Raw genomic sequence first — 22,929 nt, forward strand, 5'->3', positions numbered from 1 at the left:
CCTCGAGCCTTTAGCCCCGCCTCTTAAGCAGAGAATTGGCCGTTGTGTCTCCACCCCTTATGCTTATTGGCCAGACTGGTTGCGGGTGACAGTGAGTGGCAGACACCAGGCCTAGCGCTCCGGGTCTGGCCGAGCCGAGCCAGGCCGGCTGAGCCCTGGAATCACCGGGTCGCTGTTTCTGAGGTGAGACGTGAGACCGGTTATTGGAATCCCAGGGCTCGTGTCTGGCTTTGCCAGGGGTGCCTGCGGAGCCCTAAGTGACCTCGCGGCGGGTAACGGGGGAAGGGGCGCCGCTGGCGGGGCGGGGGCGCGCAGCCGGAATGTTTTGATTGCGGGCGCGCGCGGACGAGGGCGCGCGCGGGCGACGAGGCCGCGCGTGAGGTTGTCCGCTGTTGGTAGCTGGGAGCCCTTGGCCTGGGGCCGGGCGACCCTGGGGCGAGGTGGAGTCCGGTCGCCGCGGCTGGGTGTAGGGAGGCAAGCCAGCCCACCCAGGGTATCAGCTGTAGGGCTGGCTCGATCCCTGCAATATCCGCAGGCACCCCTGAGCCCAGGCCCAGCCGGCCGGGGCTCCAAGGGCCCTGGTCCACACTGACCCTGTGAGTGGTGACTTCCCTGCGGTGCAGGACTCTCACTAGCCCAGGGAATCCCACCGGGGCCAGCCTGGGCCAAGATCCACGGCCCGGAGGGGCTGCACGGACAGGTGAGTACCACCTCGGCTATGCCTGGCTCCCACGAGGGAACCCACAAATGCCCCTAGGATCGAGGGTCTACACTGACCCCGTCAAGGTTTCCCATCCAGCAGCTATGCCCACCGGCTGGGTCTTTGGTGCTAGGGAAGCAGGAGAAGGGGTTGACCAGAAAGGTCCTCTTCAGGAAAGACTCTATTGGGGTTTTGTGGACCCTGAGAAGTATGTCATTTCTGAGGCTGAGGTGGGGCAATGGAGAAACAGTCCAGAGGGGTCTCTGGCCTCAGGCCTGTACCCACTTACTCTCCATGGGTACTTAAGTTACTTCTTGAGACCCTGGAGTTGGAAGAGTGACCCTGTTTAGCACGGCCGGAGGAAGTGCTCATAGTCCTGGCTGGAAGGGCGCTTCTTCCCCACTGCAGCCTTCCTGCCCTGTGCGTGGCCTCCTCTTGGTGGGGTGTGGATGGTTGGGAGGGTCGGGTTCCTTTTTAATCCCCACTCTCTGGGTCCCGACATCTTCTCCAGCAGCTGCAGAGCATCGAGGGCTGGAGTGGAGCACGAACTGTCCATGGAGCTGGTAGGGCCATGTGCTTTTCTCAAACATTTGTTTACAAAGTGCTTCCAAATTGCTAGTCTCTTGGGAGACCAGGGTTCCCAGGATGGGCAGGGGAGGGACTCTTCTGGCCATTAATTAGAAGATGAAACAGCCCCCAACAAAGGGGCTGATTCTGGATTTGGGCCAGGAAGGCAGCAGTAGACACCCAGACTGGCCAGAGTTAAGGCCTCCCAAGTCTTGAGCTTATGGCCTTCCTTGTATTACTACTCCTCTTCCTCTGAGCCAAGGAGGCTGAGGGTGGAGACAAAGCTGAAGGGTACTTTCTCAGTCCTTTTGGAAGTAGGTAGGGCAGCCAGGGGCAGCAGCTGGGACTGAATCAGGGTCTCTTCTTCCTTCTCATTGGCAGGTGGTCAAGGTGGACAGGGGGTGGTGGTGATGGCGCAGTTTGATACTGAATACCAGCGCCTAGAGGCCTCCTACAGTGATTCACCCCCAGGGGAGGAGGACCTGTTGGTCCACGTCGCTGAAGGGAGCAAGTGTGAGTTCTTGGACATGCCAGCCAAGGGGAGAGTTGGTGAAAGAGCACTGAGGGAGCAAGGGGCTTGTGTTCCCTCAGAGCTCTGACATCTCTGTTCCTGTGCCCACAGCACCTTGGCACCATATTGAAAACCTTGACCTCTTCTTCTCTCGAATATCCTTTGTGTCTCTGAGTTGGAGCTCGGAGACCTTTAATGTCTCTCTAAGCCAGGTGTCTGGTGGGAAGTGGGGGTAGGTTTGATTCTAATCCCTGGAAGGGGTAATGGAGCTCATCCTGAGGCTGAAAGAGGCTGGTGAAATCACCGTTAAGTAATGATAGCCCATATTTACCAAGATCTGTGTGCCTGTGTCCACTCTGTGGTGTTAATTTATAGAAACCTTTCTAAGGGTGAGCCTCCTTTTTTTTTTTTTTTTGAGACGAAGTTTCGCTCTTGTTACCCAGGCTGGAGTGCAATGGCGCGATCTCGGCTCACCGCAGCCTCCGCCTCCTGGGTTCAGGCAATTCTCCTGCCTCAGCCTCCTGAGTAGCTGGGATTACAGGCACGCGCCACCATGCCCAGCTAATTTTTTATATTTTTAGTAGAGATGGGGTTTCACCATGTTGACCAGGATGGTCTCAATCTCTTGACCTCGTGATCCACCCGCCTCGGCCTCCCAAAGTGCTGGGATTACAGGCGTGAGCCACCGCACCCAGCTTTTTTTTTTTTTTTTTTTTTTTTGATATGGAGTCTCTCTTGCTGCTGGAGTGCCGGGGGCAATCTCAGCTCACTGCAACCTCCACCTCCTGCCTCAGTCTCCCACATAGCTGGGATTATAGGCAAATGCCACAATGCCTAGCTATTTTTTTTCGTAGAGACAGGGTTTCACCATATTGGCGAGGCTGGTCTTGAACTCCTAACCTCAAGTAATCCACCCACCTCAGCCTCCCAAAATATTGGGACTACAGGCATGAGCCACCATGCCCAGCCTAGCCTCTTCTTTGATGGGTTGTTAATAATGGTAGTAAGTGATGTCTTTTGACTCATTCTGTGTCAGCTCTATGTTAAATACTTTACATGCATTATCTCAGGTCTACTAATCCTGAGACAAAGGCCGGGCGTGGTGGCTCACACCTGTAATCCAAGCACTTTGGAGGCCAAGGCAGGCGGATCACCTGAGGTTGGGAGTTCAAGACCAGCCTGACCAACATGGTGAAACCCTCTCTTGGAAAAAAAAAAAAAAAGTCCTGAGACAAGTGTTATTTATTCCTAATGTACCACTGGGGACAAAGTTTACAGAGGTTAGGTAACTTGGTAAAGTCACAGAGCTAGGACTTAAACTAGGGTGTGTTGACACCAAAGTCTGTGCTCTTACCTGTTGTCTTTACTGACCACTTTTTCTTAACAATTACACGTTTATAATCTACACCAGAAGAATGGCTTCACTTGTATGCTCATCGGGGAGATCTTTGAGCTCATGTAAGTATAAGAAGGGGCAGATGATGTGGTGAAGGAATACATCTTAGTCTTTCCTTGCACTCATGCCTGGCCCAACCTGCTAATGCAACTCAGTTGTATGCTAAAACTCTGCAGACCTTTGTAGTTCAGGGACTGGCTGTAGCACCAAAACTTACAGCTTCACTTTTTTTTTTCGAGATGGAGTGAGTCTCACTTCTTGGACCAGGCAGGAGTGCAGTGCTGCCTTCTTAGCTCAGTGTAGCCTCTGCCTCCCAAGTTCAAGTGATTCTCCTGCCTCAGCTTCATGAATAGCTGGGACTACAGGTGAACATTGCCATGCTCAGCTAATTTTTTAAAATTTTTAGTAGAGATGGGATTTCGCCAAGTTGGCCAGGCTGGTCCACGCCAGGCTAATTTTTTTTGTATTTTTAGTAGAGATGGGATTTCACCAAGTTGGCCAGGCTGGTCTCCTGACCTCAGATTATCCGCCTGCCTCAGCCTTCCCAAGTGCTGGGATTACAGGTGTGAGCCACCACGCCCGGCCAAGCTTTCTTATAAGAGCTTTCTAAGCTGTATCTCTTCCATGAAGAGAACCCAGGCCTTGGCTGGGTGTGGCGGCTCACACCTGTAATCCCAGCACTTTGGGAGACCCTAAAAATATAAAAATTAGCCAGGTGTGGTAGTGCACACCTGTAATAATCCCAGCTACTTGGGAAGCTGAGGCCCAAGAATCACTTGAACCTGGGAGGTGGAGGTTGCAGTGAGCTGAGATCATGCCACTGCACTCCAGCCTGAGTGACAGAATGAGACTCTCTCTCAAAAAAAAAAAAAAAAAAGTTCAGGCCTTGACCTTGATCATTTCAGTGCTCCAATGGAATGTACATGGTTCAGTCAGGGAGTCTCAGAGATGCCAGCCACAGAGAAAAGCCTCTTCTGCCTTGGCTGTACCATGGCCTGCTCCTAGGCAGACAGCCTCCTGGGAGAGAGAAGCCATATAGCATTGCCAAAGGGGAAGGGGTTAGGAGGTTCTTCCTCAATCAGAAAACTCCCCCAAGGGCTTTTAACTACAACCTCAAAAGGAAATCAGGGACTGAAGATCAGAGACTCACGGGATGAAACCTTTGAGAGTCCAGTGATAGTGACTGAGGTTACCATGAGGTGAGGAAAGCAGGCTGTGGCTGTGGCGGCTAAGAGCAAAGAGTGAGCCGGAGATGGGCCTGAGCCCCCGAGTGAGCCTGAGCCCCTATGGGGCTGAGCAGCAGAGAGGGCTCACTGGGAGTTCTCCAGCCCCTTCCAGTTCCCAGTCTTGTTCTACCACCTCCAGACTCTGCTCTTCTCACGGTGTTTCACTGGGTCGTCTCTGGCTCTCAGACTGCACCCCTTATTCCCAACTCCCCAGGCAGTTCCTGTTTGTGGTTGCCTTCACCACCTTCCTGGTCAGCTGTGTGGACTATGACATCCTCTTTGCCAACAAGATGGTGAACCACAGTCTTCACCCTACCGAACCCATCAAGGTCACTCTGCCAGACGCCTTTTTGCCTGCTCAAGTCTGTAGTGCCAGGTAAGGGCTGCAAGTCAAGAAGACACCATAGCCTTGATTTCTGCTAGCAGGTGGGTAACAGAGTGGAGTCTGAGGGAGCAACTCATGCTCCAGAACTGACTCAGGCTCAGTCTAGCAAATATACTTCAGGAAAGCAGCGTCTCTGCCAAGACTCCTTCCTCAAGGGCCACCTCTCCTCCCCTTCTTTTTCCCCACAAGGATTCAGGAAAATGGCTCCCTTATCACCATCCTGGTCATAGCTGGTGTCTTCTGGATCCACCGGCTTATCAAGTTTATCTATAACATTTGCTGCTACTGGGAGATCCACTCCTTCTACCTGCATGCTCTGCGCATCCCTATGGTAAGACTGGGAAGTTGGCCAATTTGCTTGTAGTCTAAGATGTATTGGGAGGTATGGGTGTATTCCTGGCCATCAGTTATCATCGTCTGTCATTGGCAGGTCAGGAAGTGTCTCTTAAGCTCACAACCCCTGAACCTCACTTCTAATATAGGGCAAAGAGGTCAAGGCAACAACCCCACCTTCCATACCTTGTCTCTTTCCCCCACCCCCGCAGTCTGCCCTTCCATATTGCACGTGGCAGGAAGTGCAGGCCCGGATTGTGCAGACCCAGAAGGAGCACCAGATCTGCATCCACAAACGTGAGCTGACAGAGCTAGACATCTACCACCGCATCCTCCGTTTCCAGAACTACATGGTGGCACTGGTTAACAAATCCCTCCTGCCTCTGCGCTTCCGCCTGCCTGGACTTGGGGAAGTCGTCTTCTTCACCCGTGGCCTCAAGTACAACTTTGAGCTGATCCTCTTCTGGGGACCTGGCTCTCTGTTTCTCAATGAATGGAGCCTCAAGGCCGAGTACAAACGTGGGGGGCAACGGCTAGAGCTGGCCCAGCGCCTCAGCAACCGCATCCTGTGGATTGGCATCGCCAACTTCCTGCTATGCCCCCTCATCCTCATATGGCAAATCCTCTATGCCTTCTTCAGCTACGCTGAGGTGCTGAAGCGGGAGCCAGGGGCCCTGGGAGCACGCTGCTGGTCACTCTATGGCCGCTGCTACCTCCGCCACTTCAACGAGCTGGAGCATGAGCTGCAGTCCCGCCTGAACCGCGGCTACAAGCCTGCCTCCAAGTACATGAATTGCTTCTTGTCACCTCTTTTGACACTGCTGGCCAAGAATGGAGCCTTCTTCGCTGGCTCCATCCTGGCCGTGCTTATTGCCCTCACCATTTATGACGAAGATGTGTTGGCTGTGGAACACGTCCTGACCACCGTCACACTCCTGGGGGTCACCGTGACCGTGTGCAGGTGGGCCAGGGCCGCAGGCGGGAGCAAGCCAGCTAGCATTCCCGGGAAAGGCTTACATCTCACCATGACCCTGATCCCACTAGGTCCTTTATCCCGGACCAGCACATGGTGTTCTGCCCTGAGCAGCTGCTCCGCGTGATCCTCGCTCATATCCACTACATGCCTGACCACTGGCAGGGTAATGCCCACCGCTCGCAGACCCGGGACGAGTTTGCCCAGCTCTTCCAGTACAAGGCAGTGAGTGGAGTTGGAGTTAGGGCCTGCTAGAGACTGGCTGGTAGTTCCGTGGAGGGCTGGGCTCCCTCCTGCTCACTTATGACCTTGGTCCCGCCCTTTTAGGTGTTCATTTTGGAAGAGTTGCTGAGCCCCATTGTCACACCCCTCATCCTCATCTTCTGCCTGCGCCCCCGGGCCCTGGAGATTATAGACTTCTTCCGAAACTTCACCGTGGAGGTCGTTGGTGTTGGAGATACCTGCTCCTTTGCTCAGATGGATGTTCGCCAGCATGGTCATCCCCAGGTGCTGGGAGAGGAGGTGGCCAGGGGTGATGTTGGCACATACAGCGTCTTTGGGAAAACCGCAGAAAGATACCTACTCCGAGTCACACAAAGGCAGTCCTGTATTAGGGGCACACTGCTTGGGAGCCTGGTCTGGATTTCAGCTTGAATTTGCACCCTTGGCAAAGCTCCCTTGAGAAAGTCACAGCACAAGTAACTGGCTCAGCATGTGGTCACTGCTTGGGTGGCGGGCGGCAGGGCCCCTGGGAGAGATTTCATAGTACACTATGGTCTCTGTCCTCCAAGAGCAAGACCTCCCCACTAATAGGAAAGGTACAAGATGGTCCCTGCCAGAGGACAGTCCTGCTCACTCTGCTTTTCCTTGTGCAGTGGCTGTCTGCTGGGCAGACAGAGGCCTCCGTGTACCAGCAAGCTGAGGATGGAAAGACAGAGTTGTCACTCATGCACTTTGCCATCACCAACCCTGGCTGGCAGCCACCACGTGAGAGCACAGCTTTCCTAGGCTTCCTCAAGGAGCAGGTTCAGCGGGATGGAGCAGCTGCTAGCCTCGCCCAAGGGGGTCTGCTCCCTGAAAATGCCCTCTTTACGTCTATCCAGTCCTTACAATCTGAGTCTGAGGTGTGTTCCTGGGGACTGGGAGATGATGGGCAGAGTGGACTTCAGGAGCTGGGAGTTGAGGACCAGGCGTAGGGTGGAAGGTTCCCTTCTGTCTCTTCAGTATGTGCCATTGAGATTCAGAATACTAGGGGATCCTGGAGGCCTTTCTCCTGCCTCTAGAATTCTACTACCCCTTTCTCTCATAGCCGCTGAGCCTTATTGCAAATGTGGTAGCTGGCTCATCCTGCCGGGGCCCTCCACTGCCCAGAGACCTGCAGGGCTCCAGGCACAGGGCTGAAGTGGCCTCTGCCCTGCGCTCCTTCTCCCCTCTGCAGTCCGGGCAGGCGCCCACAGGCCGGGCTCCCAGCACCATGACAGGCTCTGGGTGAGTAAAGAGGGGTCAAGACGGGAGGGCACGGCAGCCCTCAGCAGCCTGTGTGGATCTCAGAAAAGTTCACAGCTGCTGTCTGTCTGTGCTGGGAGAGACAGGGTAGATGCCAGGACAGCCAGCTCCGGGAGCAGCGTATGGGAAGGACAGCTGCAGAGCTTGGTGCTTTCGGAATACGCATCCACAGAGATGAGCCTACATGCCCTGTATATGCACCAGGTGAGTGTGTATCTGAAAAACAAGAGTAGAGTGTTTCAATGCGGAGAAGCAACACTGGGGTTCCAATCCCTTCTCTGCCATCTAGCTGCCCTGCCACCACCACTCCCGTATCTACTTTCTTGATACCTTTTTTAGCTAAGCGTGCTCTCATCCAGGGCCTTCACACACTCGCAGTTTCCCCTGCCTAGAATCCACTTCCCTGGGATATCCGGATGGCCTCCTCCTTCTCCTTCCCAGGTCTCTGCAGCTACCATTTCCCTGAGACTTTCTCTGATCACTCTCAGTAAAAGGCTCCCTTGCCCACCTTCCTGAATCCTCCTGTCTTAGTTTTCTCCACAGCATTTAGCACCATGTGACATACCATGTTTTTTTCTGATTTGTTTATTCTCTGTCCTCTACCAATATATAAGAGTCACAAGGGCTGGCATTTCTGTCTGTTTTGTTCACTCCTATCTCCCCACACCTAAAAGAGTGCCTGGCACTTAGACTGTCAGTCACTGTGTCCTTGAATCAAATGAATAGGTAAAATGAGGGCTATTACAACACAGGCTTCTTCCAGGGATCTGCTGTGAATGTAACCTGTAAAGGTCAGAGGTATATTACACACTATTAACATAGTAGGTGCTCTGAGGCAAGGATTCTCAGGGAAGGGGTAAAGTGGGAACTGACTGACACCAGGTTGGAGGGCAGCTGTTTCAGATGGACATCCTTCTGTCTCCCACTAATGAGCCCCCCACTTCTCCAGCTCCACAAGCAGCAAGCCCAGGCTGAACCTGAGCGGCATGTGTGGCACCGCCGGGAGAGTGATGAGAGTGGAGAGAGTGCCCCTGAAGAGGGGGGAGAAGGTGCCCGGGCCCCCCAATCTATCCCTCGCTCTGCCAGCTATCCCTGTGCAGCACCCCGGCCTGGAGCTCCCGAGACCACCGCTCTGCACGGGGGCTTCCAGAGGCGCTACGGGGGCATCACAGGTATCCAGTGGGGGTATAGGAGGAAACGGAGGCTGCCAGGAAGGGTGGTTGTGCCGGGGCCTCTTGAGAGGAGGAAAGAGGTCTGAGGGACCAGGACCAAAGACTCACCCCTCCAAGCAGCCCCCCAGCCCTGTTCCTCATTCTTGTGCTCCTTCTGTGAATATGCTTACTCTTACTTGTCTTTCCAGATCCTGGCACAGTGCCCCGGGTTTCCTCTCATTTCTCTCGGCTGCCTCTTGGAGGGTGGGCTGAAGATGGGCAGTCAGCATCAAGGCACCCTGAGCCCGTGCCCGAGGAGGGCTCAGAGGATGAGCTTCCCCCTCAGGTGCACAAGGTAAGGACCCCAGGGCCTAGAAACAATTGCCAGAAGTAGTAACTTCCAGGGTGTGGTAACAGCTTTTCAGGGGAAGGGAAGTGTGCTTGACTCCTGCCCGGGCCCCACCCCCACACAGAGATAATGTACCCTCTCCTCCAAAATGCAGTCCCCCTTCTTTTCCTCAACTGCTCTGCAGGGCTTGGTTTTTCCTTCCCTTACCTCCCCAGGAATCAACCTTTCCTGTTGCTTTACTTCTAGGTTCCTATGGGGCTAGCAGGTGTCAACCAGTAGCTGAAGACCATCTCCATTACCAACCCTTTCTCTTCACAGGTATAGACAAGGCTGAGCAGGGTTCCTATGGCCCAGGATGGAGGCCACCGCTGTCCTGCCATCTCGTCTGCCCACCATGGAGGGCTCCTCTGAGTGTTGCCTGGCTCCACGTGTGTGGTGTTTGTGTGTCTGTGCCTGGCCAAGGGAGGTGCCAACACTGGGCTTGCCACAGTCCCAGGAGAGGAATCTGGGGCCTAGGAACTGAGGGCACAGAAGACTCTAGCCTCATCCCCAGGACCCCCTTGGCTCAGAGTGTGGTGCTAGAAACTGGTCCCCAGCCCAGCCCCAGTACTGCCACCTTTATACCTACCCCGCAAGTCCCCAGAGGGCTGCCCACCACAGAAGCTGCCAAGCAGGGAGAACCTGTGCCAACTGTGGAATGGGGAGGTTGGGCCTGGACCCTCAACCCCTGCAACCCTCCCCAATCCCCTCAATAGATGAGCAGCTTAGGCTGTGGCCCTTACCTCACCCGCCATTCTCGCCCGGAGCTGCAGCCGGCTCACCTCTCTCTGCTTCCTGCACATCACTGGCCTGTGTGTGCTGCTTGTTCCCATTCTGTTTGCTTGCTCCCATTCTGTTGAGCTTTTGCTTTGCGTTGGGGTGAAGGCCCTAGCTTCCAGGTCCCCTCAACGCTATCTTTTGACACTAAGAAAGAAGGTTTCTAAATTGTAGGAGCAGAATGGAAATACTTTGCTGCCCTTTCCACCTTTTAGGATGGGCTCCCAGAAGACTGAGGTCTTCCTGGGCCCTCATTGCTGCTTATCATAACCCCTATCACCTGCACATGGGACAGACCGGGCTGGAGGGTGACCTCGGCTGTGTATGTCCCAGCAAGAGAGCTCTGGCCCGCATCTCGCTGTCCCCTGGAGGGGGATGAAGGGCGCTGCCTCGCCAGAGGCTTTGGTCTGCTGCACTGCATGCTGGGACTGCTCCTATTCTGTCCCACCCCTCACCCAGCTGTGGTCCGGCTTTGGGAGAGTGGTGATTTGCACTGCCCGAAATCGGAGCGGAGCAGGGTAGGGACCGTGTACAGCTTGATAACCCTTAATAAAAAGGGACTTTGACCAGACTTCTTGTCTCGTGTGGCTAGAATCCTGGGAACGATGGGAATGAGATGGGGATTTGGCAGGGGTCTAGAAGAAAGTAAGTTTAGGCCGTCTCTCAGCTACGCTGAGCTAGGCGGCTGGCGGAAGGGCAGCTTCCAACCCACGATTCCGTGGAGGTCTGTTTCCAGCCGGACTTGGAGGTCAGATTTGCCGCCCTGAGCACATAACCAAGCCGGCTCTGCCCTTCTAGTTTGTCTTCCTTGCAGGCACCATTCCCCCCACCCCCTTCAGAGACATTTGGCCAATGGAGACCCTGGATAGGGGTGGGGGCGGTCCGGTGGGCGGGGCTCCCTCAGTGGAGCGCAGTGCGAGTGTCAACACCGAGCATTCCCGTGGGCCTGCAGGTGGCAGAAGGGTCCCGGGCCCAGAGCCAGCGGGGCCCGGCAGAGACGGCGTACGTGCCCTGCGTGAGTGCGCGGCGGCGGCGCGTGCGCGAGGGGAGTGGGCGGTGAGGCCGGGTCCACGTGCGTCCCTCCCCGGGACCCCAGCAGCTTAGCGCCCAGCGGCTACGTGAACCGAGGCACACGGATGTCCGCGCCCCTCTGCGAGTGACCAGTCCCTTCCTCCGGTCCCGCAGGGCTCGCAGCCTCGGCCGGGGTTTACGCATTGCCATGGTGACTGTAGGCAACTACTGCGAGGCCGAAGGGCCCGTGGGTCCGGCCTGGACACAAGACGGGCTGAGTCCCTGCTTCTTCTTCACGCTCGTGCCCTCGACGTTGATGGCCCTGGGAGCTCTGGCCTTGGTGCTGGCTCTTCCCTGCAGACGCCTGGAGCGGCCCGCTGGTGCTGACTCCGTGTCTTGGGGGGCCAGCCCTCGCGTCTTTCCCTACGTGCTGCAGCTGCTTCTGGCCACACTTCAGGTGGCGCTGCCCCTGGCCGGCCTGGCTGGCCGGATGGGCACTGCCCGGGGGGCCCCACTGCCAAGCTACCTACTGCTGGCCTCCGTGCTGGAAAGTCTGGCCGGCGCCTGTGGCCTGTGGCTGCTCGTGGTGGAGCGGAGCCAGGCACGGCAGCGTCTAGCAATGGGCATCTGGATCAAGTTCAGGCACAGCCCGGGTCTTCTGCTCCTCTGGACTGTGGCGTTTGCAGCCGAGAACTTGGCCCTGGTGTCTTGGAACAGCCCGCAGTGGTGGTGGGCAAGGGCGGACTTGGGCCAGCAGGTGAGGGACTCTGTGGGGATGAGCAAGCCTCTGCTGGCCGGGTTTGGGAGAGAGCACTGCATGTCCAGTCACACTGCTTCCAGGCTTTAGGATGCCTCACAGCAAAAGGAGAAGGGAGTGGCTGAGGCTGGCGGGGAGCTGATAGCCAGCTGGTGGGGTGTGTCTTTGCTGAGTCACTGTGGTTTTCCTTTTTTTTAAAAAGGCTGTAAGTGCTGCATGTGTTCATGACACCAGTCCCCAGCCCTATTACAAGTAGTAATACAATGAAATTTTATCCTCAATGATACTCTCTCCACTTATATTTCATTCTAGGTTCAGTTTAGCCTGTGGGTGCTTCGGTATGTGGTTTCTGGAGGGCTGTTTGTACTGGGTCTCTGGGCCCCTGGACTTCGTCCTCAGTCCTATACACTGCAGGTTCATGAAGAGGACCAAGATGTAGAAAGGAACCAGGTACACCTCAGTTTCTTTTTTCTTGTATCTTTTTTTTTTTTTTTTTTTTTTGAGACACAGTCACGCTTTGTCACCCAGGCTGAGTGCAGTGGCACAATCTCAAGCTCACTGTACTCTCTATCACCCGAGTTCAAACAATTCTTGTGCCTCAGCCTCCTGAGTAGCTGGGATTACAGGTGTGCACCACCACACCCAGCTAATGTTTGTATTTTTAGTAGAGAAGGGGTTTCACCATGTTGGCCAGGCTGGTCTTGAACTCCTGACCTCAGGTGATCTGCCTGCCTTGGCCTCCCAAAGTGCTGGTATTACAGGCATGAGTCACTGCACCAGGCCCCTCCTCAGTTTCTGAATCCTAGAGTCTGTCTTCATTTCGTTCCCTGTCATCATTCCTTCCCCTAAAAGTGAAATGCTTCTTTTCCAAATCTCAGTTTGCAACTTAGTTTTTCTGACCCCATCAAGGATCACTTGTGGGTCTGAGATACCTGGGAGCTGTAACCCCATGTTTTTCCCTAGAGGATTTCTAGTTAGTGTACTTATTTGATTTCTAAGCTCCCTTCCTTTGTGTTTCACTATCTAGGTTCGGTCAACAGCCCAACAATCTACCTGGCGAGATATTGGCAGGAAGCTCCGCCTCCTGAGTGGCTACCTGTGGCCTCGGGGGAGTCCTGCTCTGCAGCTGGTGGTGCTCATCTGCCTGGGGCTCATGGGCTTGGAACGGGCACTCAACGTGTTAGTGCCTATATTCTACAGGAACATTGGTGAGCAGGAGGAACCCAGCTCAGCATGCTGGTTCTTCATCAGCCTGGTGGCTGGGGTGGTCCTTACCTAGGGAGGTGGGACAGAGCTGGGTGATCAGAAAAAGGCTGTGACTGGTACCTGGGGTCATTTTGCCTGAAGAGAGTCTTGGGTGCCATAGTGGGCTCGCTCTGACTCGTTTTCTCCACAGTGAACTCGCTGACTGAGAAGGCACCTTGGAGCTCTCTGGCCTGGACTGTTACCAGCTATGTCTTCCTCAAGTTCCTCCAGGGGGGTGGCACTGGCAGTACAGGTATGAGAGACTCCATGCTCACCCTGTTAGGATAGGCCCCTCCCCCAGGCATTCCCTCACCCTTCACGTCTCCCAGCAGTCCTCCCTAGCTCCCTTGTACTCTCAGACCTTTCACTTCCTGGTGCTGAGCTGACGTCCCTCAGTCCCCAGGCCCTACTGAGGCCTCCCCTGGCTCCCTGCAGGCTTCGTGAGCAACCTGCGCACGTTCTTGTGGATCCGGGTGCAGCAGTTCACATCTCGGCAAGTGGAGCTACGCATCTTCTCCCACCTGCACGAGCTCTCACTGCGTTGGCACCTGGGGCGCCGCACCGGGGAGGTGCTGCGGATTGCAGATCGGGGCACATCCAGTGTCACAGGGCTGCTCAGGTGCTGCCCAGTGGAAAGGGCAGATGGGAGGGTGGAGCTGGAGAAGCAGGGATAGGGGCCTATAGGAGAAGGAGAACAGACCCAGCCTGAGGAGTTGCCTCTCCCACATTGGTGTTTTTTTTAATTACAGGATTCTTGTACACATGCTTTCCTAATAACTCAAGTAATGCAGGCAGAGAGCAAATCTCTTTCAAGCTGCACTCACTTTTTCAGAGCTTCCCACTCTGTTTAGTATGTTGGGTTCTGCTTTTTTTTTGAGACAGAGTCTTGCTCTGTCACCCAGGCTGGAGTGTGCAATCTTGGCTCACTGAAGCCTCCACCTCCCAGTTTCAAGTGATTCTCGCACCTCAGCCTCCCGAGTAGCTGGGATTACAGGCATATGCCACCATGCCCGGCTAATTTTTGTATTTTTTTTTAGTAGAGACAGGGTTTCACCATGTTGGCCAGGCTGGTCCCGAACTCCTGACCTTGTGATCTGCCCATCTTGGCCTCCCAAAGTGCTGGGATTACAGGTGTGAGCCACCACAGCAGGCCAGGTCCAGGTTCTCCTTTTTTTTTTTTTTTTTTTTTTTTGAGACAGGGTCATGCTCTGTCACCCAGGCTGGAGTACAGTGACGTAATCTCTGCTTACTGCAACCTCTGCCTCCCAGGTTCAAGCAATTCTCCTGCGTCAGCCTCCTGAGTAGTTGGGATTACAGACGTGTACCAGCACGCCTGGCTAATTTTTGTATTTTTAGTAGAGACAGGGTTTCACCATGTTGGCCAGACTGGCCTCCAACTCCTGGCCTCATGTGATCTGCCTACCTCAGCCTCCCAAAGTGCTGGGATTACAGTTGTGAGCCACCATGCCCAGCTGGATTCTGCTTTTTTTGCATTTTTGCATACATACTGTATATGCAGACTCACAGAGCTAATACGATATATTGTGGAAGTTTTTCCTAAAACAAATGGTATTGTGACACAGGCATCATTCTCAAATTGCTTATTAACAGAACATTAGAGAGGTATATTTTTTCTCCCGTGCATGAAGGTCTTCCTCATTCATTGTAATTGATACAGAGAATTCTGTAGTTTGGGCATGGTTGATTTAGCCACCCACCTCTTGAGGGTAGAATCAATTATTCTATTGAAAATAAAACACTACCCTGAAATGCCTAGAGGCAAGGTTGCCAGGTCTTAGCACCTGAACCTTTGTCACTTGACCTGCCCTCCTAGCTACCTGGTGTTCAATATCATCCCCACGCTGGCCGACATCATCATTGGCATCATCTACTTCAGCATGTTCTTCAATGCCTGGTTTGGCCTCATTGTGTTCCTGTGCATGAGTCTTTACCTCGGTGAGTGCCGCTGGGTGACACCAGCTCCCTGAACTATCCAGGGGCTCCCTTGGCCATGAGCTCTGCCCCAGCTCAGGTGACCCATCTATGGGAGGCCATGGATTGGTGGACTTGAATGGACTCTTAGTGTTCCTCATGTGATGGATGGGTCCCCTCCGTGTAATCGAACCTTAGCTCAGCCTAGGTGAGGGCTGGGGAAGGGCATTCTTGTCACATTAAGTCCGTGCTGTGGACACAGGTCAAGGAAGCCTCATTTGTGTAACAAGATGCAGCTTGCTTTCATTTGTTTACCAGAAGCGTTTTCTACACATGAGGCCTTGTGCAGGCTGCGGAGACGTTACCCTGTGGAATCTGGATCTCTGGGCTTGAGCACAGGTTTAGTGTGTACATGGCAGGTAGTGGACACTGACATTTGGTCTCTGCTGTTGGGATGATGTCCTATTCTCCTCCCTGTCCTGTCACTCTCCAGCCCTGACCATTGTGGTCACTGAGTGGAGAACCAAGTTTCGCCGCGCTATGAATGCACAGGAGAACGCTGCCCGGGCACGAGCAGTGGACTCTCTGCTAAACTTCGAGACGGTAACAGAGGCCCTGGGGGCGGTGGTGTGAGGCATGGAGAGGTGGAGGAGTGTGGCTAGGACCACTGGGGCTGACAAAGAGTCGGGGGTTCAGGAAGGAGGATTGAGAGTCGGTGGGGAGGGGAATGACCTGAGTGCCATGTGCTGTGCCCATGCCAAATAATTTCGGATTGAATTCCTCAGGTGAAGTATTACAACGCTGAGGGTTATGAAGTAGAACGCTATCGAGAGGCCATCATCAAATATCAGGTGAGGATGCTAGCTTGAGGCCTCCGGAGAATAATGCCCTGGCCTGGTAGAATTGCCAGGACCAGGAGTAACAGTCGAGTGTTGGGGTGGAAGGGTCCTGGGCCCAGGTTTGGACTCAGCGATGGTCACTGTGTATGGGACATTCCTTCTCCTGTGTTACTGCCCTCAGGGTTTGGAGTGGAAGTCAAGCGCTTCACTGGTTTTGCTAAATCAGACCCAGAACCTGGTGATTGGGCTCGGGCTCCTTGCGGGCTCCCTGCTTTGCGCATACTTTGTCAGTGAGCAGAAGCTACAGGTGAGGCAGGATCTTGGAGAGAGTGGGGCACAAGGAAGAGGGGGTCTGGGGCCTGCGTCTGGGCCACCAGGCTCTTGGGTAGGAAGTGGGCAGGGTGACACAAGAAGAGCAGCCTGCAGGCCCCCATGACATACTTTGCTTCCCTGATCGCCACAGGTCGGGGACTTTGTGCTCTTTGGCACCTACATTATCCAGCTGTACATGCCCCTCAATTGGTTTGGCACCTACTACAGGTAACCTGAGCCCTGGCCCTCACCTGCCCAGGCCACATTACTACTTCCTGGCTACTCAGAGAAGTCCTAACCAGCACCTTCTTGTAGGATGATCCAGACCAACTTCATCGACATGGAGAACATGTTTGACTTGCTGAAAGAGGAGAGAGAAGTGAGCAGAGACGAGTCGGGCTTGGGGAGGGAGGAGCTGCGTGGTGTTTCTTGTGCCTGAAACATATGAAGCTGAGAATCTCAGCACACATGGGTGGCACTCTTCCAGGTGAAGGACCTTCCTGGAGCAGGGCCCCTTCGCTTTCAGAAGGGCCGGATTGAGTTTGAGAACGTGCACTTCAGCTACGCTGATGGGTGAGGCCTTCTTTTTGCTTCCTTTCCTTTTCTGAAGCAGGAAGGCAGTTTTGCACACTGCCTTCCTGCTTCTCACTGCTCTGAATCCCTGCTTTTGGAAAAAAGCCTGGGCAAGGGCAGGGCCTAGTAGCAGCTCTGGTGATAGAAGGCGCCTGCTGAGCACACCCATGCTTCCTTGCAGGCGGGAGACTCTGCAAGACGTGTCCTTCACTGTGATGCCTGGACAGACACTGGCCCTGGTGAGAGGAGACCCAGCCACTTGGCCCAGATGACTCAAGCTTCCCTCATTCAGTGCCCATGGTAGCTCGTGACCCAGGCTGTGGAGGCAGAGAGCCCTGTCACAGTAGCCAACAGGACTGAGTGGTGCAGGCTCCACGAACATGGGTGATCTCTAGAAAAGGGGGCCTTAAAAGCCAGTGGGCCTCAGCTAGGCGCAGTGGCTGCCTGTAATCCCAGCACTTTGGGAGGCCAAGACAGGCGGATCACCTGAGGTCAGGAGTTCAAGACCAGCCTGACCAACATGGTGAAACCCCGTGTCTACTAAAAATATAATAATTAGTCAGGCATGGTGCCGGGCACCTGTAATCCCACAACTCAGGAGGTTGAGGCACGAGAATTACTTGAACCTGGGAGTCAGAGGTTGCAGTGAGCCAAGATCACACCATTGCACTCCAGCCTGGGTGACAGAGTGAGACTCGGTCTCAAAAAAAAAGAAAAGCCAGTGGGCCTGAGATTTTTCCTGTTTCTAATGCAACAGGTGGGCCCATCTGGGGCAGGGAAAAGCACAATTTTGCGCCTCCTGTTTCGCTTCTATGACATCAGCTCTGGCTGCATCCGAATAGACGGGCAAGACATTTCACAGGTAAGGTTGCTCAGGAGAAGATTAGTTTAGGGGTGTATGTGTGGAGGAATGATAAGGGCTGAGTGTCCAGAGAGAGTAGATGTCACTCTTGCAAAAAACTGGGGCCATTCTAGCACGATAAAACCTATACTCACACAGGAAAAGTAGTCCTGTAAAGGATTTGTATGGTGCCATAAAAGGTACAAAGGGCCAGACGCAGTGGCTTATGCCTGTAATCTCAGCACTTTGGGAGGCCAAGGCAGGTGGATCACTTGAACCCAGGAGTTCAAGACAAGCCTGGGTAACATGGCAAAACCCCCTCTCTACAAAAAGTACAAAAATTAACTGGGCATGGTGGCACATACCTGTAGTCCCACCAAGAAGCTGCAGTGAGTTTTTATCATGCCACTGCACTACAGCCTGGGTGACAGAGCAAGGCCCTGTCTCAAAAAAAAAAAAAAAAAAAAAAAAAAAAAGGTACAAAGATCTGTAGCCAAATGTGGTGGCTCACACTTGTAATCCCAACACTTTGGGAGGCCAAGGCAGAAGGATCATTTGAGTCCAGGATTTTGAGAGCAGCCTTGGCAACATATTCTGGCAATCCCATCTCAACAAAAAATAAAAAAAAATTAGCCTGATGTGGTGGCAAGTGCTTGTGGTCTCAGCTACTCAGGAAGCTGAGGTGGGAGGATTGCATGAGCCCAGGAGGTCAAGGCTGCAGTGAGCTGAGATTTTGCCACTGCACTCCAGCCTGGGTGACAGAGTAAGACTCTATATCCAAAAACAAAACAAAACATCCGCAGCAATCTGGTGGAGCAGGAAGAGAAGATGAGGAAACAGAGAAGTTGAGTGATTTGCCCACATGGTTAGGATTTGGGGCGGTGATGGTGGGATTCTTTCCAGGGCCTCTTATCCCATGTGCTTCCGGCCAGCCCATCCTCCATCCCAGGCCTCGCGGGTATCTCACAAGACAGAATGTGTGGTCTTTTGACCCTAGGTAACCCAGGTCTCTCTGCGGTCTCATATTGGAGTTGTGCCCCAAGACACTGTCCTCTTCAACGACACCATCGCCAACAATATCCGTTACGGCCGTGTCACGGCTGGGGACGATGAAGTGGAGGCTGCTGCTCAGGCTGCCGGCATCCATGATGCCATTATGGCCTTCCCGGAAGGTGAGATTCCTTTGCAGAGAGTCTTCTCTCCTCCCAGTGTTGTCCTGTTAATCCCTGACCCCTGTTCCCTCCGTTTCTTGCTTCTTCCACGTAAGAAATATTGTGGGTAATATCCACAGAGTACAGGACACAGGTGGGTGAGCGGGGACTGAAGCTGAGTGGTGGGGAGAAGCAGCGCGTTGCCATCGCCCGCACCATCCTCAAGGCTCCGGACATCATTCTGCTGGATGAGGTGCGCCCTGGGTCTCCTCTCCTCCTTCCTCTTGTGTATACTCAAGCCATTCCTGCTGAGCACTGTTCCCACCTAGAACAGGTATCATGAATCCATGTCTCACAAAACACACTTTACAGTTCTCAAGCTCAAACAAGCCTCTTGGGTATTCTTGAGGCCTTAGCCAGCAGCCTGCTTCCTCCTTCCATTGGGGGTTTTGAGTGGCAGGGGCAGTTTTACCTGAACCCTCTCTATAGGCAACGTCAGCGCTGGATACATCTAATGAGAGGGCCATCCAGGCTTCTCTGGCCAAAGTCTGTGCCAACCGCACCACCATCGTAGTGGCACACAGGTACAGGACTACAGGACCGGGGCGGCTGGCAGTGTGGGCCCACTTTGGGTGGGGTAGTAGGTGACTGATCTTTGACTTTAGGCTCTCAACTGTGGTCAATGCTGACCAGATCCTCGTCATCAAGGATGGCTGCATCGTGGAGAGGGGACGGTAAGAGACGCAACATAGATGAAAAGGACAGATCTGAATTGGGGGCTCCAGGAAAGGGGTGTGAAGTCCCAAGGGCTTCTAGAGGGGACCTCCCTTGCCCATCCCCTGTCCTCTCTGTGGGCTGGTGGCAAGGACCCTTGGGGTAAAACTAATGGTTGGAACTCACACTTTCCTTCTCACCCCAGGCATGAGGCTCTGTTGTCCCGAGGTGGGGTGTATGCTGACATGTGGCGGCTGCAGCAGCAGGGACAGGAAGAAGCCTCTGAAGACACTAAGCCTCAGACCATGGAATGGTGACAAAAGTTTGGCCACATCCTTCTCAAAGACTAACCCAGAAGGGAATAAGATGTATCCCCTTTCCCTGGCTTATTTTGTCCTGGTGGTGGGGTATGGTGCTAGCTGTAAGAAAAGGGAAAGGGACCTTTCAGAAAAGCACTTTTTGGAGAAATAAAATGTGGACTGTGCGAGGATCACTGTGGCTTTGTGGGGTGGGGTACTGCGGTGGGCCTCTACCCATAAGTCAGGAGAGTATTCTGGACACGACTTTTCTGTTTGAGGCGGAAGAGGAGAGAGACACACACCACTTGTATGTCTTATCAACTGCCAAGATTCTTTATTTTCTCTAAGCCCCTTGCTGCCCACACCACATGGGAGCAGCTCCAGTATAACGGAGATGACATGATGAAGGGGCTGAGAGTAGGGCCTGGCCAGCTTCCACCAAGGGCCCAGCCAGGGAACAGTTGCTAGCCACTCTCTCCCATGCAGCTGGAGCTCTAGCAAGGCCTTCCAGAGGCTCCCAGGGCGACCTCCACATCACTCCCGATTGTCTCTGCCCTCCAGGCTGCTCCGGACCTCCTCTCGCTGTGTACCCTAGAGGTGTGAGGGCCACAGTCCTTCTCAGGTGAACCTCCCTCCCCAAGCCCAGGGCCCTAGCACAGGCTGCAGTTGGACGGCTTCGAGCTGCGGCTCTGCGCCTAGGGCAAGGAGAAGAAGGGGAAGACAGGGTGCAACGTCAAGGAAATGAGGGAACAGCCCTCATTCCAGAGCTCAGCACGGGCTGGAGTCATACTGAAAACCAAATGACAACCACCATTCCAAAACTGTGCACCACTTAGAAGAACCCCAACCCCGACTTCCTCCTCCTGCTGCAGCATCCATCTTCATCTCAGCCTCATACCTGCTGCCGCTGGTATTCTGCCTCACTGGCTGACAGTGCTTGTGCTAAAGCTAGGTCTTCTTCCTCCTGAGAACTGGGAGGGAGGAATGGCTTAAGTTAGATGATGGTAAGATCTAAAATTTGAACATAATGATCTGTATGTGTCAGGCCTCAGGGTGCTAAGCTCTGCCAGGGATGATGTCAATCTTCACAGCCACACTACGTAGTGGGTATTAGTACTGTCCCTATTTTATAGAGAAAATGAAAGCTCCATGGGTTAAATAACTTGATAAAGATCATATGGTTCATTTTAATTTTGAGCCCAATTGCTAGCGACTATCTTGCATTGTGTCAGAGTGGTCTCACCTACCTCCCTCCACATCAAGCCTTTGCCTACAGCTTGCCGTCTCTCTTTCACGAGAGATTTAAGGTACCTTGGAACCTGGGGTTTGGTCTCTGCCAGGGACATTTCCAGGGCTCGCTGCAGAGCTTCATCCTCACTCTGCAAAGGGAGAAAGAAGACCAGCGTCCTTGGACTTCACTCTGTGTGTGCTTGTTTTTGCCCATCCAACCTCTGCCCAACTCACCAGGCCATTCTGCAAAGCAATCACTGGAGGGGCTGTCCAGGATGGAGATCGGGTTGTGGCTCTACGACAGACATTGAAGAGGTAGAAGTCAGAGGTGTGAAGGGGAAAAACGGGGAGCAGGGAAACAGGCAGGCCTACCTGCTGGGAGAGGGACAGGAAGGCAAGGTTCCACTTGGGCTGGGGACGGTGCTTGTAGAAGCCACAGCTTGTGCTCTGGAGATGGCAGCAAGGCTGTAAGAAAGAAATATTTTTGACATGTCTCCAAGAGCCAGCCTTACCCAGGAAGTGAAGAGTTCTGGAAAAACATGCACTTGAAAAGGAAGCTAAAAGGCTCCCCTAGCCGACAGGGATGGGGTTGAAGCTCCCCAATTTGTAATGACAGAACTTGAGTTAGTTCCAAAAGAATGCGATGGTCCCAAAGCCAAGTAGAGGACTTGGCTGCAATTACCCTGCCCGGCTGGTTGGATGCCCTTCCCCAGAGCAATCATGGTCCAATGGGTGCCGGTGCTTGATGCAGAAATTTCGGCTACAGCGTTCACAGGTCAGTTTCATCATTTCTCGCTGCCGGCAGCCAGCGCGCTCACACTTATTGGTAAAGATCTGAGGTGAAGTGAGAAGGTTGTTTCTGCTAAGATTCTTCGACTATTTGGGTTTCCAGGCATCTATAGTCCCAGCTGGGTTGTGGCTGACTCCTACAGTGCTTACCTTACGTTTTTGCTGTGCTGGATCAGAGCGACAGTCTCTGTCAATGTGCTCTCCCACAGCACGGTCAGGGGGCTCCCCTCTGGCCACAGGCACAGGCACATTGCAGAGAGGGCACACAGGTACCTGGATATCCTATAGTCAAGGAGCAAGGGTCAGTCTGTAGTCTACTCCAGTCCAACAAATCTCTGGTCCTGAAAGAACTTAGCTATGACCCCACAAATGCTCAAGAAAACAGTGTTCCCCAGCACGGACAGCCTCAGAAAGACAAAAGAGGAGGAATGTGAGACACAGATTTGGGGGATTCTACACGTATTCTCCATCTGCCCGCTTTCACCCTGAGGATCGCCCCCTCACCTTTTGGTAAGCAGATCCACAGTGATGCTGGGCGTAGGCCACATGGTCTGCGCAGAAAATGCCCGAGCAGGCATCGCACTTAAGCGGCAGGAAATCTGCAGAGAGTTGGTCAGATTGCAGGTCCAGCGGGACCTCGATGTCCTTCCCTCTCACCCAAGCCTTCCACTCAGGGGAAGGAAAACGCCACGCTATTTGCGACACACCGCCCCTTCCCAAGCCCATTACCTCCTTGGCCACGCCCCCTCGGCCATCGCCCCCAACTTCAAGCCCCGCCCCCCGGCCTTGCCAGCCGGGAAGCCCACCCTTCCCTCCCCACCTGTGGGTCGAAGTCCCTTTCCGCTGGACCCCGCCCCCCGCGCGCTCCGCCCCTCACCCAAGCGCTGACAGCTCGGCTCCGAACAGTGAGCCCCGAGGTCCGGAAACTCCATAGCCAGGCCGGGCAGGGCCTGCTAAGAGAAGCGGCGAGTGCTGAGCGTCTCCAGGGTTCCTGCTCGGAGTCCGGACCGCAACCCCGCACTCTGGCGGACTCCCTGCCCCGCCCCTTCCTCTCCCCCGCCCAGTCCGGGTTACTGGAGCCCCCGCGCCTGCCGGCCCACGGCGCCTGCTCCTCTCTCACCGCGCGGCGTGCTGACGTCATCACGCAGGGCGGGCAAGTCCGGCGCCTCTCCGGGCAGCTGGGGAAAGCCGCGGCCAAATCCCCTCCCAGCCTTGCTCCGGGAGGCGGAGTGTCGGAAGAATCTTCCGAAGCCAGAGGGTGGCTGTGCGCGGCTCCGCGACCCTGGGCGCGGGCATAGCTCCACTAAGCGTCTCTCTGGGGCA

General features: G+C 54.3%; 3 protein-coding genes across 12 annotated transcripts; 2 read left to right on the forward strand and 1 right to left on the reverse strand.

Moving 5' to 3' along the window:
- Positions 1-73: 73 nt before the first annotated feature.
- On the forward strand, positions 74-10,484 carry ATG9A (autophagy related 9A). 7 transcript variants are annotated; one of them, XM_010336288.2, is made up of 17 exons: positions 74-183; positions 536-700; positions 1,212-1,263; positions 1,649-1,780; positions 1,890-1,933; positions 3,172-3,236; positions 4,615-4,776; positions 4,975-5,116; positions 5,331-6,079; positions 6,163-6,316; positions 6,419-6,598; positions 6,967-7,215; positions 7,401-7,579; positions 7,684-7,801; positions 8,547-8,769; positions 8,958-9,103; positions 9,416-10,484. In XM_010336288.2, exons 4-17 carry the CDS (start codon positions 1,678-1,680, stop codon positions 9,419-9,421), a joined length of 2,520 nt encoding a protein of 839 aa, XP_010334590.2. In that variant the 5' UTR covers positions 74-183; positions 536-700; positions 1,212-1,263; positions 1,649-1,677; the 3' UTR covers positions 9,422-10,484. The 7 variants fall into 7 exon arrangements, with proteins under 7 accessions (XP_010334590.2, XP_003925553.2, XP_010334591.2 ...); XM_003925504.4 differs by lacking the exon at positions 536-700; XM_010336289.2 differs by lacking the exon at positions 536-700 and having other exon boundaries at positions 1,215-1,263.
- Positions 10,485-10,581: 97 nt separating this feature from the next.
- On the forward strand, positions 10,582-19,778 carry ABCB6 (ATP binding cassette subfamily B member 6 (LAN blood group)). Its single transcript, XM_003925503.3, has 19 exons — positions 10,582-11,681; positions 11,994-12,131; positions 12,709-12,889; positions 13,078-13,179; positions 13,362-13,545; positions 14,761-14,882; positions 15,352-15,461; positions 15,644-15,709; positions 15,879-16,004; positions 16,161-16,237; positions 16,325-16,388; positions 16,497-16,582; positions 16,764-16,821; positions 17,340-17,444; positions 18,421-18,595; positions 18,715-18,827; positions 19,064-19,158; positions 19,240-19,308; positions 19,494-19,778. The coding sequence occupies exons 1-19, from the start codon at positions 11,133-11,135 to the stop codon at positions 19,603-19,605; spliced, it is 2,532 nt and encodes an 843-aa protein (XP_003925552.2). The 5' UTR covers positions 10,582-11,132; the 3' UTR covers positions 19,606-19,778.
- Positions 19,779-19,892: 114 nt separating this feature from the next.
- ZFAND2B (zinc finger AN1-type containing 2B) lies at positions 19,893-22,743 on the reverse strand. 4 transcript variants are annotated; one of them, XM_003925512.4, is made up of 9 exons: positions 22,484-22,743; positions 22,111-22,205; positions 21,757-21,888; positions 21,500-21,651; positions 21,190-21,282; positions 21,052-21,112; positions 20,899-20,966; positions 20,486-20,558; positions 19,893-20,282 (listed from the first exon to the last, which is right to left on the reverse strand). In XM_003925512.4, the coding sequence occupies exons 1-9, from the start codon at positions 22,536-22,538 to the stop codon at positions 20,238-20,240; spliced, it is 774 nt and encodes a 257-aa protein (XP_003925561.1). In that variant the 5' UTR covers positions 22,539-22,743; the 3' UTR covers positions 19,893-20,237. The 4 variants fall into 4 exon arrangements, 3 of the variants coding, with proteins under 3 accessions (XP_003925561.1, XP_010334593.1, XP_074255111.1); XM_010336291.2 differs by having other exon boundaries at positions 20,027-20,178; positions 22,484-22,732; XR_012517612.1 differs by having other exon boundaries at positions 20,256-20,282; positions 20,486-20,966; positions 22,484-22,732.
- Positions 22,744-22,929: the final 186 nt, after the last annotated feature.

Source organism: Saimiri boliviensis, chromosome 5, assembly GCF_048565385.1.
Source record: "Saimiri boliviensis isolate mSaiBol1 chromosome 5, mSaiBol1.pri, whole genome shotgun sequence".
Classification (NCBI taxonomy): Eukaryota; Metazoa; Chordata; class Mammalia; order Primates; family Cebidae; genus Saimiri; species Saimiri boliviensis.

Excerpts from the sequence above, each read along its gene's own strand:
- ATG9A (XM_010336288.2), top strand. The coding sequence starts at position 1,678 with ATGGCGCAGTTTGATACTGAATACCAGCGCCTAGAGGCCTCCTACAGT. Across the intron at positions 4,777-4,974 it reads GCTCAAGTCTGTAGTGCCAG|GATTCAGGAAAATGGCTCCC; the intron begins GTAAGGGCTGCA and ends TTTCCCCACAAG. Across the intron at positions 7,216-7,400 it reads CCTTACAATCTGAGTCTGAG|CCGCTGAGCCTTATTGCAAA; the intron begins GTGTGTTCCTGG and ends TTTCTCTCATAG.
- ABCB6 (XM_003925503.3), top strand. The coding sequence starts at position 11,133 with ATGGTGACTGTAGGCAACTACTGCGAGGCCGAAGGGCCCGTGGGTCCG. Across the intron at positions 12,132-12,708 it reads AAGATGTAGAAAGGAACCAG|GTTCGGTCAACAGCCCAACA; the intron begins GTACACCTCAGT and ends TTCACTATCTAG. Across the intron at positions 13,180-13,361 it reads GGGTGGCACTGGCAGTACAG|GCTTCGTGAGCAACCTGCGC; the intron begins GTATGAGAGACT and ends GGCTCCCTGCAG.
- ZFAND2B (XM_010336291.2), bottom strand. The coding sequence starts at position 22,538 with ATGGAGTTTCCGGACCTCGGGGCTCACTGTTCGGAGCCGAGCTGTCAG. Across the intron at positions 21,889-22,110 it reads GTGGATCTGCTTACCAAAAG|GATATCCAGGTACCTGTGTG; the intron begins GTGAGGGGGCGA and ends CCTTGACTATAG. Across the intron at positions 21,283-21,499 it reads CATCCAACCAGCCGGGCAGG|CCTTGCTGCCATCTCCAGAG; the intron begins GTAATTGCAGCC and ends TCTTTCTTACAG.